The sequence below is a fragment of the Euprymna scolopes genome, chromosome 45 (assembly GCF_053919585.1).
Source record: "Euprymna scolopes isolate OS-2025 chromosome 45, ASM5391958v1, whole genome shotgun sequence".
Taxonomy (NCBI): domain Eukaryota; kingdom Metazoa; phylum Mollusca; class Cephalopoda; order Sepiida; family Sepiolidae; genus Euprymna; species Euprymna scolopes.
The window spans coordinates 40,833,133-40,845,967 of record NC_136526.1 but is presented as its reverse complement, the minus strand read 5'-3'; the positions used below and the strand labels follow the sequence as shown (position 1 = coordinate 40,845,967).

Genomic DNA, 12,835 nt, shown 5'->3' with positions numbered 1-12,835 from the left:
CTGTTCCTTAGACAAGGTCACTTTTATAATCTATCTGTCTATCTGTTCCATGTTTTCTCAAAAACTACTGAGCCGATCTGGCTGAAATTTTGCATGGATCTTTGTTACGATAAGGTGCAGTGAACTGAGTATTATGGTATCCATTCGATGCACAGTTAAGGGTGTTAATAAGGATTAGTCACCACAATTTCACATTTATTCTAGAATAGCCTGGGTGCCTGGCATTGCCCCGAGTGTTTGGAGGCGTGTGTTAAGCAAAAAAAAAAAACAAAAACAAAAAAAACAGTGGTAGGCAGGTAGGCTCGAACCTGTACCGCAAAGGAGGAAAAGAAGGTGAAAAAAAAAAAAAAAAATGGGACGTCTTTGCTGTTGCGCCCATCACCAAACAGGAAGTGACGAAGGTTTAAATTAAAGCTAGTCAATCGAAAAGAGGAGATGACTTTTGAAAATATCAGCGAAAAAACGACCCCTCCCTGTAGAAATGTGCCCAGTTGAGGGTGAAGGAATAAATGTTTTTATTCAATTTTTCGATATTTGTTGTCCGAAGGGTCAAGCTTCAAGGTGATACCGATCTCGTTAAAATCCGTCGTCCTTGTCAAGAGTTTTAGGCAGAGATACAAACATACATACATACGTTTAAACAGACAGGTGAGATTTATATTATAGAAATCTGATATGTAACACTTATTCTAAAACAATGGGCTATAATTTATAAGTCTATATATATATATATATATATATATATATATATATATATATATATATACACACAAACAAAAGTACCTGTCATTGATTGGGTTCAAAAACAGCCTACAGAAAATGGACTCTGATTTATGAAAGTACTAGCGGGGGGTATCTGGCGATGCCCGAGTGTCTTGAGGTAAATAAAACTCCGGGGGAGGGGGGAGGATAATAAAAAATATGTTTTGGTAGGTGAGTGTATGAGGATCAAACCCATACCCTTGAGTTAGAAATTAATGTGTGAAAAAAAAAAAGTGCGATGTTACCATTGGGCCACCGCGACATACAGCGTAGACGTGTTTGAATTTATTTACCTAACTATAACTATAAAAACAGACGTGCGTAATAAAAGTTAACTTTGCTGCTTCCATTTGACCTAATTAAGAAGGTCAAATAGAAGTCACGCAGCGTAAGCGTCTGTTCCCGGCGCATTGCCGGGAACACGTCCGTTTGAGTTTAGTTTCATTTTATTTATATTAAAAAGCCCAATCAACACGCGAGAAGCCAAAATAACAATAATTTTGTAAAAATCAACGTAAATAAATCTATACGTTACGCACTTTCCTAATTCCTAGATATTATGATATAGGACGTATATACACAGTTTTAAGCGATAGTAACGACCCCGGGAGCACGTGCGAAAGAAGCCTTTTGAAGACATACACGAAATGATCACACACATTTTGCCTTTTATATATATAGATGATAGGTTATTAAAAGGAAGGGTTGTAAAGAGATAGCTTCGAATTTGGGAGTATCAAAACCAAAGCAAAATATGATGAAAGTAAAAATAAAATAGATAAATCCCATAATTTATTATACCATACCTGTTCACACTGAAGCACTTATCGCAATATTCTGTGGATCTATATTAAAAAACCTTGTTAAACTTTGTGACATATTTCCATTCTATGGAGGTCAGGCGTGAACGAACACCCCATAATTTTATTATACCATATTTCTTCAAACTAAAACATAATTATCAAAGTATACTTACGCAGATAGATATGAAAAGTCTTTATTAAAGTTTGTGCCTATTTCCATTTTATGGAGGCCAGGCGCGAACGCAGACCCCACAATTTTTATTATACCATCCCTATTTAAGTTAAAACATACTTATCAAAGTATTATTATGTACATCTATATCAAAAACACTTGTAAACGTTTTTTTTTAATTTTAAAATTTTTTATTTCCATACTTTGTGGACCAGGCGCGTACGCAGACCCCACAATTTTAATGAATCATCATTATGCCAGATCAAACATACCCATTCCTGTGTCTTGATACATCTATTATTATAGGTGATCAATTTTCTATAATAGTCAACCATATAGGAGCCTATTCGTGACCAGACACACACAGACGTTCAGCTTTATATTATAGATATGTATGTATGTATGTACGTACAGTTTAAAAATAAATAAAGTTTGTATATGATAGTATATATGTGTATGCATATATATGTATATGTGTGTATGTATATGTTTGTATGTATGTGTTATATGTATTGTGTATGTATGGATGTGTGTATGTGTATGTATGTGTGTATATGTATATATATGTATGTATGCCAAGGACCGTCTTCAATGTCATGTCTGCTTGAGCATGTGAATTCGCTGGCAAGACTAAAAAAAAAAAAAAAAGGTCATCTTCGGGCTCATGGACTTTCAGTGACTGAGGGAGTGGCACTCGTCTGACAAGACGTTGCAATCATCATGTATGTATGCATATAAAGTAATGATAAAAAACAGATTTGCTAAAACAAAAATTAGTAAGTGCAGGAACTGACCTCTTCCCAAATCTGTCATGATCCTCTTCAATCCTCTTATTTCTTTCACTGCCTCCTTCCGTGTAAACTCTGTTACCAATTTCCAGTATCCATGAGTGATGTGCCTTAACCTGGAGAAAAAGAAGAAAAAAAATTTAAAGAGTTAAAAAAAAAAAAAAAAAAAAAAAAAATGAATAAATAATATCAGAAATGGAAAAAATACAAAAAGAAACTAATTTCCGAAATGTCAGGAAACTTTGTGTCGCCAACGGATCCATTGAATAGCAAAGTTAGGCTTTCCACTTCCGCAAATCTATAGGCAACAAGTTAGTCACATTAATCATTGTCTCTATAGTGATCTGCCCTTGGTCAGTGAAGGAGAAATCTTTTTAGAACGAGGAAATTTTTATTTTGGTTTCAATTAAGAGTGTCCCTTTATGGAAAGATGGATTTATTTTCCTCCCATATAAAAAAATAAAATAAATTGACTTTGCATCTGTCCTCATGGAGAGGCAAGTAAATGGAATAAATTAAATAAATAGTTTTTTATTATCTATATATATAAAAGCGAAAATGTATGTGTGTATGTATGTATGTATGCTTTTCCTCGATATCCACAAAAGGCTTCTTTCAAAGAAGCGCTTGCTCGGTTCACAACTTCTTAAAACTTTTTATATCATCTATAAATTGTAATATCTCAGAGTTATCCACGGAGCTCGCCTGTCTATTTAATTTTATTGACTTTCAAACGTTAATTATTCCACATTTCCCGCATCGGCACGCGTTACATTCGGTTTTCGGTATAAAAAAAAGCGAAACTCGACTCTAATCACAGGCCGAAAGCCAGTTGTCTCCAGAGAGCTAAGTAACGTTTGTTCAATGTCGACTTCGTCATATCAGACTGTAGCTTTCATTTCGCTCCTCCTAATAAACAGGGAGCAGATTTTTAAAAACAAACAAACCGATTTATTCACCTCATTCAAAACTGTCCCGCACAAAATAACTGCTGAATACCTATCGCCGTCACGTCAATCAAAAACGCGCACCTGTTTTTTTTTTAAAAACATTTTACTATTTTCCAACTGCGCGTCGTGAAGGCTTCGTTTTTTTTTCACATTTTCGGGTTTTTTTCACATACCCCGTAAAACACTCGGGCAACGCCAGGTACCCCTCGCTAGTCTATATATATAAAAGTGAAAATGTATGTTCGCTTTTTGTGTATGTCCAAGAAAGGCTTTTTTCAGAGAAGCGGTCGGTCGCCTAACAACTTCTTAAAACTTTTTATATCACATATAAATCGTAATATCTCAGAGTTAACAACGAAGCTCACCTGTCTATTTAATTTGCTCGATTTTGAGAATATAAATATTCAACATTTGTCGCTTGCTGCATGTGGGTTAGTCTTTTTCCTATAACATCTTGGGAAAATAAAAATAAAAAAAAGCGTTTCCGCAGTAAATGAAATACTATCCTGCAGTCAAACATGACCTCATTAACTCATTAAAACGGGCACCTGCCAAATCCAAGTAATTAAATAAATTCAAACGTGTTTCCGTTAGCATGTCGCGGTGGGGCAATGGTTAACGTTGCACTTTTTTTTTCCCACACTTTAATTTACAACTTTGCCTCAAGAGTTCGGGTTCGATGCTCATACTTACCTACCAAAACATTTTTTTTTTAAATTTTACCCCCCCCCCCCGGTAGTTTTCACACACACCTCCAAACATCCGGGCAACGTCGGGTACCCCTCGCTAGTCTCCTCATAAAGGCATGTATGTCTGTCTATATATTGGTTGTAGTTAGACGAGTTTTCTTGAAAATATTATACAGGGTATACCATGCTGATGCTAAATCGAGCATCTATAAAATAACAACTACAGAAAGACTAGCATTAAAGAAATCTTTAAATTTGTGCTTTCCCCCACACAAAATAAATAAATGACATTAACCTCATAATCGGACACCATACTAAATCGTAGTTAAGGATCAAAAGGGATGGATGGCTGTTGCAATATTTTTGCCTTATAATGGGGTGTGATCCCGCACAGTCGGAAAATTCTATTTATAAACGACTAGCGAGAGGTACCCGGTGTTGCCCGGGTGTTTGTAGGTGTGTGAAAAAAAAAAACGAAATGTGAAAAAAAAAACAGGTGCCCGTGAAAAAAAAAAACGAATCCTTGACGACGCGCAGTTGGAAAATAGTAAAGTGTGAAAAAAAACAAACAGGTGCGCGTTTTTGATTGACATGACGGTGATAGGTATTCAGCAGTTAGCATTTTGTGCGGGACAGTTTTTAATGAGGTCAATAAATAGGTTTATTTGTTTTTAAAAACCCGCTCCCTGTTTATTAGGGAGAGCGTCTCGTCTCGAAATGAAAGCTACCGTCTGATATGACGAAGTCGACATTGACCAAACGTTACTTAGCTCTCTAGAGACCACTGGCTTTCGGCCAGTAATTAGAGTCGAGTTTCGCTTTTTGTTTATACCGAAAACCGAATGTAACGCGTGCCGATGCGGGAAATATGGAATAATTAACGTTTGAAAGTCAATAAAATTAAATAGACAGGCGAGCTCCGTGGTTAAGTGTGAGATATTACAATTTATAGATGATATAAAAAGTTTTAAGAAGTTGTGAAGCGAGTGAGCGCTTCTCTGAAAGAAGCCTTTTGTGGACATCGAGGAAAAGCGTACATACATATATACATTTTTGCTTTTATATATATAGAAGATGCTGCTAGGAACTGACGAATCAAATTAATTCATGTTCTGCTACCAACCAATCAGAAACCAGAATTGCTCCATAAAAATTAAACTTTTTTCTTTAGCAACCTCACATGTGTTTTCGTTGTGTCAACACGAGAAGAATCTTTTGTTCTGTCTACTGAGAACCACTCACCTCCAGGACTTGTGTAGAACACCTAACCATCGGAAACTGTCCTGAAACTAAACATGGCTTATAACTCTAGAGGTTATGGAGCCAGCGTGCATCTTGATTTCAATGGATCCCAATCTAAATTCGAATTGTGGCAAGTTAAATTTCTAGGATATCTACGAATTCAAAAGCTACACAAAGTACTTCAAACACAACCTGAAAACAGAAACGACCCTGACTTCATTGAAAAGAACGCAACTGTCTTTGCGGAATTAATACAGTGCTTAGATGACCGAAGTCTATCACTGGTAATGAGAGAAGCCCTGGATGATTGCTGCAAAGCATTGAACCTATCGAGATAGCACTATTTATCGAAAAGAAAACCCAAAATTATTTCTTTATATACTGAACTGACCTCTCTAAAACGAATGAAAGCCGAAACTATTACAGATTATATTATAAGAGCCGAAACCACTGCAAATCCTTTAAAAATGTCTGGAGAGGCAAGTAAATGGAATAAATAAAATAAATAGTTTTCAATTATCTCCTTGTAAACGTATGTATGTTTTTATACATTGAACGTGACTGAAAGAGTAAGGCCAATCAAATTGCAGATACGTTTCTACACCTTATCAAGAACCTTCAAATGGATCAGAGATTCAGTCCGGATATGGCAACAATACTCCATACATACATTCAGGTCTGTAGCTGACTTTAAAGTCAGCTAAAGACCTGCCTAGTTTGTTTCATCTAATGAGACCTACATCAGGTAAAAAAAAAAAAAAAAAATTTTATAAGATTGGACTACATTTGTGTTTTTTTTTAATTCTTGATTCAGCAATGATAAGGCAAACCAATAGTGACATTTGAAAATGATCCCATCTCCATTGTGAAAATAAAATGTGTTGGATGTTACATGATATTTTAAGCCATAGATGAAGCGGGGGGGGGGGGGCAAAAGGAGCAGATTTTTTTTTTCTTTTTAGGAGTGGGAACAGGAGTAACTCTGAAAATGTGTGTTTCTTGCCTATTTACAACAAGCAGGTAGGCCCAACATTGCCCGGGATTGAATGACGATCAACGAATATTTCACACCATAATTTTATTGTCATCAAAATCAATGAAATCGGACATTTTTAAATCAAATCAATTGATTGCCTATTGAAGTCGGAGACCCATCGCGATGCATGAGGAGGAAGCTTCACATTCATCCCGACAGTGTCTTAGTCCACAATACATTGTAGTCTACATTGCACTGTAAAAAACCTACGGTTGATTTTATTAATTTTTTTTTATATATACTGGCTCAAATTAAAGATTAAAAATGCAAAAGTCAAGTATCATGCTACATTTGTGCCTTAAACAGAAATATTCATTTCGAATGTGCACCTGTCTTATCAAAGAACCAACTATTCATTTTATATTCCGGGTTCTTCTGCTTGTGTAGTGATAAAACTTCTCAAATGCACTTGCGATGTTAGGCTTTATAAGGGTGTTAACTTTGTTTGAAACCGGACTGTTCCTTCTTTAATCAGATGTTTATTGATTATCGATACTTATTGAAGGTATTCTGATACAAAACCTTTCTAAGAACACTTCCAGACACATAAAATACATTTACATGAAATTAAAAAAAAAAAAATCGGATCAGCTGTTTTGGAGCTCATAGAGAATGAACTCACACAAAGTGCCTTTTATACAGGATGACCCCCCCCCCCAAAAAAAAACGTGATATCGTCATAATTTATTCACCGATTGCCCTTATTTTAAAGGATATGGCAGAATCAACGACCTTGAGTACACCAAGACCCCAGTGGGAGCTAGGACAAAGAATACACTGTGTTTAATTTCATTCAGACAAAACACTAAGAAACGGAGCCTAATTAGAGTTGGGGCCCGTTTTTTTTTTTGGGGGGGGGGGTCACCCTGTATATAAGTAGAAATAACTACACATTATTATTCTTGATTTTTTTTCCACACCTATTTTCTAAATTTTACTGTGGCGTCGATGATTCAGACATATTTTCATCCATGATGTACATTTAAACATGATTTGATTTTTTTTTTTTTTTTACAAAGGAGTTACCACTTATCAAAGCCCGAAGGCCACTCAAGGATAAGGGTTAATGAGTGTAAGGTGGTAGTGTAATAATCATTAATAGTGTAGATTAGGTAGAATATGGATCATTTAAGGGGGCGGCTAAATAAGAACTTGCCTACAATGGATTTGAAGACTACCATATTGTAATTAGCCGTGAAGGTGGCCGGTGGTACAGTATTCCACAGGTGACAGTTCTAGGAAAGAAGCTTTGTTCATGGAATCTGGTTTAGATTTATACACAGAGTGGGAGAAATTGTTGATAGTGCTTGTAGCTAGTCAGCTGTTTCTTTTTGTGAAAGTTTGGCAAGGGGGGGTCATAGATTGGAGCTCAGACGAGCATTTGCCATGAAAATAACAATAGAGCAGAGACAGGCTAGTGGAAAAGAGATTGCAGGGAAGAGAACAGGGCATCGCCTATTAGGTTTTGAAGCTAGTTCTGAACTCTGTCAAAACAAGATAGGGCACGCTGAGCAGTTTCAGCACAGACTCTATAACATCAAATTTAATCCATATAGTCCCAGAGTATCTAAACATTTTACTATTGAATTGAAAATCTGTAACTAAAACTTGGTTAGAGTACACAAATTGAAAGGAATAAGTTATGCATTTTATTTAAAAAGCAAAATATTGATTCTTCTATAAATAGGAGATTTGGTATATGTGATATATTTTAGAAATCAAGAGGCTATATATTCAAGATAAAATTTACACATTATGGTAATGAGAAAAGGAATTGACACAATAAGTTACATTGCCCTTTTGGTAATAAGTTAGTGGTTTACTACTGCAAGACTCATTTATATAAGTTCATACATCATTGAATAAATAGAATTTTAGTAAATTTCACAAGAAGTTTTAAGAGAGTTTCAACATCTCTCAGAGAGAAGTTAATGAATATAGATGAGTTTTATTCTTTTTTTTTTTTTTTTTTTACATAGGCATGACTACTTATCACGGTCCGGAGGCCACTCAAGGATAAGGGTTAATAGGTGTACAGCTGTCAATGGGATAATATTGTAGTAATCGTTAGTAGTGGAAATTTGGTAAATTGGATTACTTAAGGGGACGGCTCATCAAGAACTTGTTTATGTTGGACTTGAAGACAACCATATTGTAATCAGTTGGAAAGCAAGAAAATAGAACAGAATTCCACAGGTGTGCAGTTCTAAAAGAGAAACTTTGTTCATGGAATGTATATTTAGGTTGAGAGACACAGATAAAGAGTGGAGGAAATTATTGATTGTGGTTTCAACTAGACTAGTGTTTTTTGTGAAAGTTTGGCGAAGGGAGACCATAGATTAGAGCTCAGACGAGCACTTGCCATGAAAATAATGAAAAAGCAGAGAAAAGGCTCGCAGCGTCTCTTCATTCTAATAGGTTAATCGTAACTGGACACTTTTTAATTTTTTTTTACATAGAAGTCACCACTTATCAAGGCCCAGAGGCCACTCGCGGATAAGGGTTAAAGAGTGTACAGTAGTCAATGGGACATCATAGTAATCGTTAGTAGTGTAAATTTGATTACTTAAGAACAACTCAAGAACTTGTTTACATTGGACTTGATGACATCTACATTGTAGTCAGCTGGAAAACAGGCAAACGGAAGACAGTTCCATAGGCGTGCAGTTCTAAGAAAGAAACTTTGTTCATGGAATCTATGTTTAGGTTTAGGCACAGATAAAGAGTGGGGGGAATTATTGATAGTGGTTTCAGCTAGACAAGTGTTTCTCTTGAAAGTTTGGTGAGGGGAGACCATAGATTGGAGCTCAGACGGGCACTTGCCGTGAAAATAATGAAAAAGCAGAGAAAAGGCTCACACCGTCTCTTCTGTGAGAAAGAGGTTGCAGGGAAGAGAAAAGGGCATCCCCTACGAGCCTACTACAAAGTCTATTTCGAACTCTGTCAAGGCAGGATAAACTGCTTCTAGCAGCTCCTGTCCAGATGTGGCAACAGTACTCCATCATTGGACGTACCTGGCTTTTATATAGGTAGAGAATTGCATCAGCAGTGTAATATCTACTGGAACGGTAGAAGGATCTCACTATTTTTTCAGTGACATTGGCAACAGATTTGATGTATGTGTTCCATTTGGTGTTCTATAAATAGGACAGTAGAACCTAATGGGTTAATGTGTTTGTATTCCTATTTATATTAGTCTGTTATCAGTATTTTTGCTTATTTACAGAGAATCGTTTTCCGCCAATTGTTTCTTAAAATTTATGAATTTTATCCGATGATATGTCATGTTAGTAAAGCATGTCTAATTTAAATTGATTTTTCAATATCATTTTTTTTTTTCTCAACTATTGTGTAGGCTACTAATGCTTACCAATTTAAATAACCACTTACATCGTTATCCTTTTTTGCTGCTGAAAGCGGATATATCCACTCAAAATGTTATTACTGTTAAGTGCAGAAAGTGGATTTCATTCACGACTTTAAAAAGATTTTCCAAGTGCTGCGAAAAGCTGATACACTCTTGATAACTTTTAACTTTGAAACATATTAATCCTTGCTGATACAGTTTTTTTTTTTAGCACTTTTAGTTAAATTCAAACAAAGTCCCCTGAAACTTGCTGCTGGCCCGTCAGACTAAAATCAAACATTATAAAAAAACGCATCTAATCCAAAATATCTATCTGGGACATAATTTGCAATTTGCAGGGATAATATGTAGGGAGTTGAGCAACAAGATGACTTTACATTACACTTGAACTAGTACAGTCAGGGAATTCCAGAGTCTAGCTGTCCTAGTGAAGAAACTATTAAAGTAAACGGAATTTATAGAATCGGACTAAAGCACATAGCTCTCCAACATTATTCGTTACAATCTGAGCTAAGTCCACATGCATATAAAAACGTAAAAGATTAACGGATAAATGTATATTTGCGCATGCATAGAAGATACATGTTTAGTTGACTTACGGACAGCAAATTCCAATATTTTCAATTTTGATGCCTTAACAGCTATTTTTACTGGCTAAAAACCAAAGCAAACTTGTTTCAGGGGTCTGAATCCTCTATATATCAAGTTCTAAGCCTAGACCAAAAACTGACAGACTAGTTTGATAGAGACCGTTTTACATAGACATACATACAAGGCTACTTTTATATATATATATATATATATATATATATATATATATACTAAGACTTCCCAACATTGCCCAGTTGTAAAATATGCTTAAAAATTATATTTTAATTTATGTAGATTTCATACTCATTATTAAAGAGCCAATTTTCTATTTATTATTATATTGTACCCAATATACAGTAGTCATTTCAAAAGTTTAAAAGATATGACTTGGGTACCATCAGCTAGAATCAAAACTAAAACATATAGCTCTCCAGTGTTATTTGTTACTATCTGAGCTAAGTTCATCTGTATATCGAAACTCTAAAAATAATGCTAAACATATAAATGTGCATGCATAGAAGATACATGCTTAGTCGATTTACACCGGCCAAATTCAATTTTTTTTTAATTTTGACCCCTTAGCAGCAATTTTTACCGGCTAAAAACCAAACCAAATTTTTTCCACAGGTTTAAATCTAATATATAAAAGACTACATATCTGTCTGTCTCCATATTTTCAAACTATCTCCTTCAAAACTAAATATCGCAGAGCGGCGCGAGGGGCCTCAAATGATTGGATGTTTTATGGACCGTTCTTTTATGGGTCTTTAGCCGGTTACGATAGTGATCAAAGACGAGTTAAAATTGGAAAAATTGTTAGACATTTTGGACATTCATCTTAGTTGATTTTTAATTTTTAATCAGTTCATATGTTGGTACAGTGGTAACGTCACCAGCTTTGAATACTACAGTTTTGGTTTCGATTCTAGCTGATGGCACCCAAATCTTTTTTTTTTTTTTTCTTTTGAAATCACGACTATAATAATATAAACAAAATCTTGACAAATTAAAATATCATATTTAAGCGTATTTTATGATCGGGCAAATCCGGGCACCTCCCCCCACCCCCACCTATATATCAAGCTATAAGTCTGTAGCCTCAAAATTGACAGAGTAGTTTGGTAGAGACCGTTCCTCAGACAGATAAACAAAGTCACTTCATATATGTATATACAGGGTGACCTAGAAAAAACAAAAGCTAAATGGAGGCCATCTAGAACATATGCTGTAGAACGGAGAAAAAAAGGCCAAAGACCATAGTGTTTTGATGTGATGTTTTGAATATAATAATCTAGTTATGACCAAAGTTTCATTTCATTCGGACAAAACACTAAGAAACGGGGCCTAATTAGAGTTAGGGCCCGTTTTTTGGGGGGTCACCCTGTATATACTCTAATTATGCCCCCATTTCTTTGTGTTTTGTCCGAATTAAATACATATATACATACACATATTATTATTATCATTTATCCTAATTAATTTTTTTTAATACATTTATAATTTTCTTGAAACTTCTACTTCAAGTTAGCGTTTCAAACTATGAACTTTCAACATTTTATTAAAATAGATTAAGGAGTAATATTTCTTCTAATAGCTCTATGAGTAGACATCTTTTCAAGTTAATAGTAAATTTATCTATCGATTAATTCTTTAAATATTGCTTCTCATATCACACAGATAAGGCCATATATTTTAGTGTTGGGATCATTAATCGGAATCGGGAATCAGAAAAAATCACAACTTTTTGGGATATCGAGATCGGTATCAGAAAAATCTGTGCCTATTTTCCGATGCCAAAAACGATTCCTTTGCTTATCCTTTTTTTTATTTGATTTTGTTTGGTTGTAATAATAAAATAAATATTTATTGATTTTCAACTTCAAGTAAAACTAAAATCTACAGAACACCCAACCCCCTTCGATGCACACACGCACGCACGCACGCTTTTACGTTTGAGGAAATATAAGCACATTTAACATGTTTTTTTATGGTAATCGGAAAAATAACAACTTTATAGTTAAATATTTAGAGATTTATAAAGAATCGGAACCAGAATCACAATCAAAAAAAATATTGGAATTGTTTGATTAATATATATATATATATACAGGGTGGGCCAAAATAAGGGTTCTATCTTTAAATTTGAATAACTTCCACAAAATAAAAGTTAAACTCACCAAACTTTATGTGTGTGTGTAGACTGACCCTTCCGAGATTTTTTTGAAATAAACAAAACAAATTTTGGCCGAAAAACACTTCTTAAAACTTACATGAATTTATGAATTTTTAAAAATAGGACACTTATTGTGGCCCACCCTGTATATATACTAGCGAGGGATACCCGGCGTTGCCTGAGTGTTTGGAGGTGTGTGTGGTTTTGGGTAAATCAAAACTCCGGGAGGGGAGGGGGTTAAAAAAAAAAAGTTTTAGTAGGT

The 12,835-nt window shown here is 35.0% G+C and overlaps 1 protein-coding gene across 1 annotated transcript in view; it reads right to left on the bottom strand.

The window, feature by feature from the left end:
- Nucleotides 1-12,835, bottom strand: part of LOC145269489 (pleckstrin homology domain-containing family M member 2-like) — a 199,812-nt gene that overhangs the window by 87,605 nt on the left and 99,372 nt on the right. Inside the window, exon 3 of the mRNA XM_080125214.1 lies at nucleotides 2,532-2,641. Coding sequence (XP_079981340.1) covers nucleotides 2,532-2,641 — 110 coding nt within the window. The remainder of the gene's footprint in view (nucleotides 1-2,531; nucleotides 2,642-12,835) is intronic.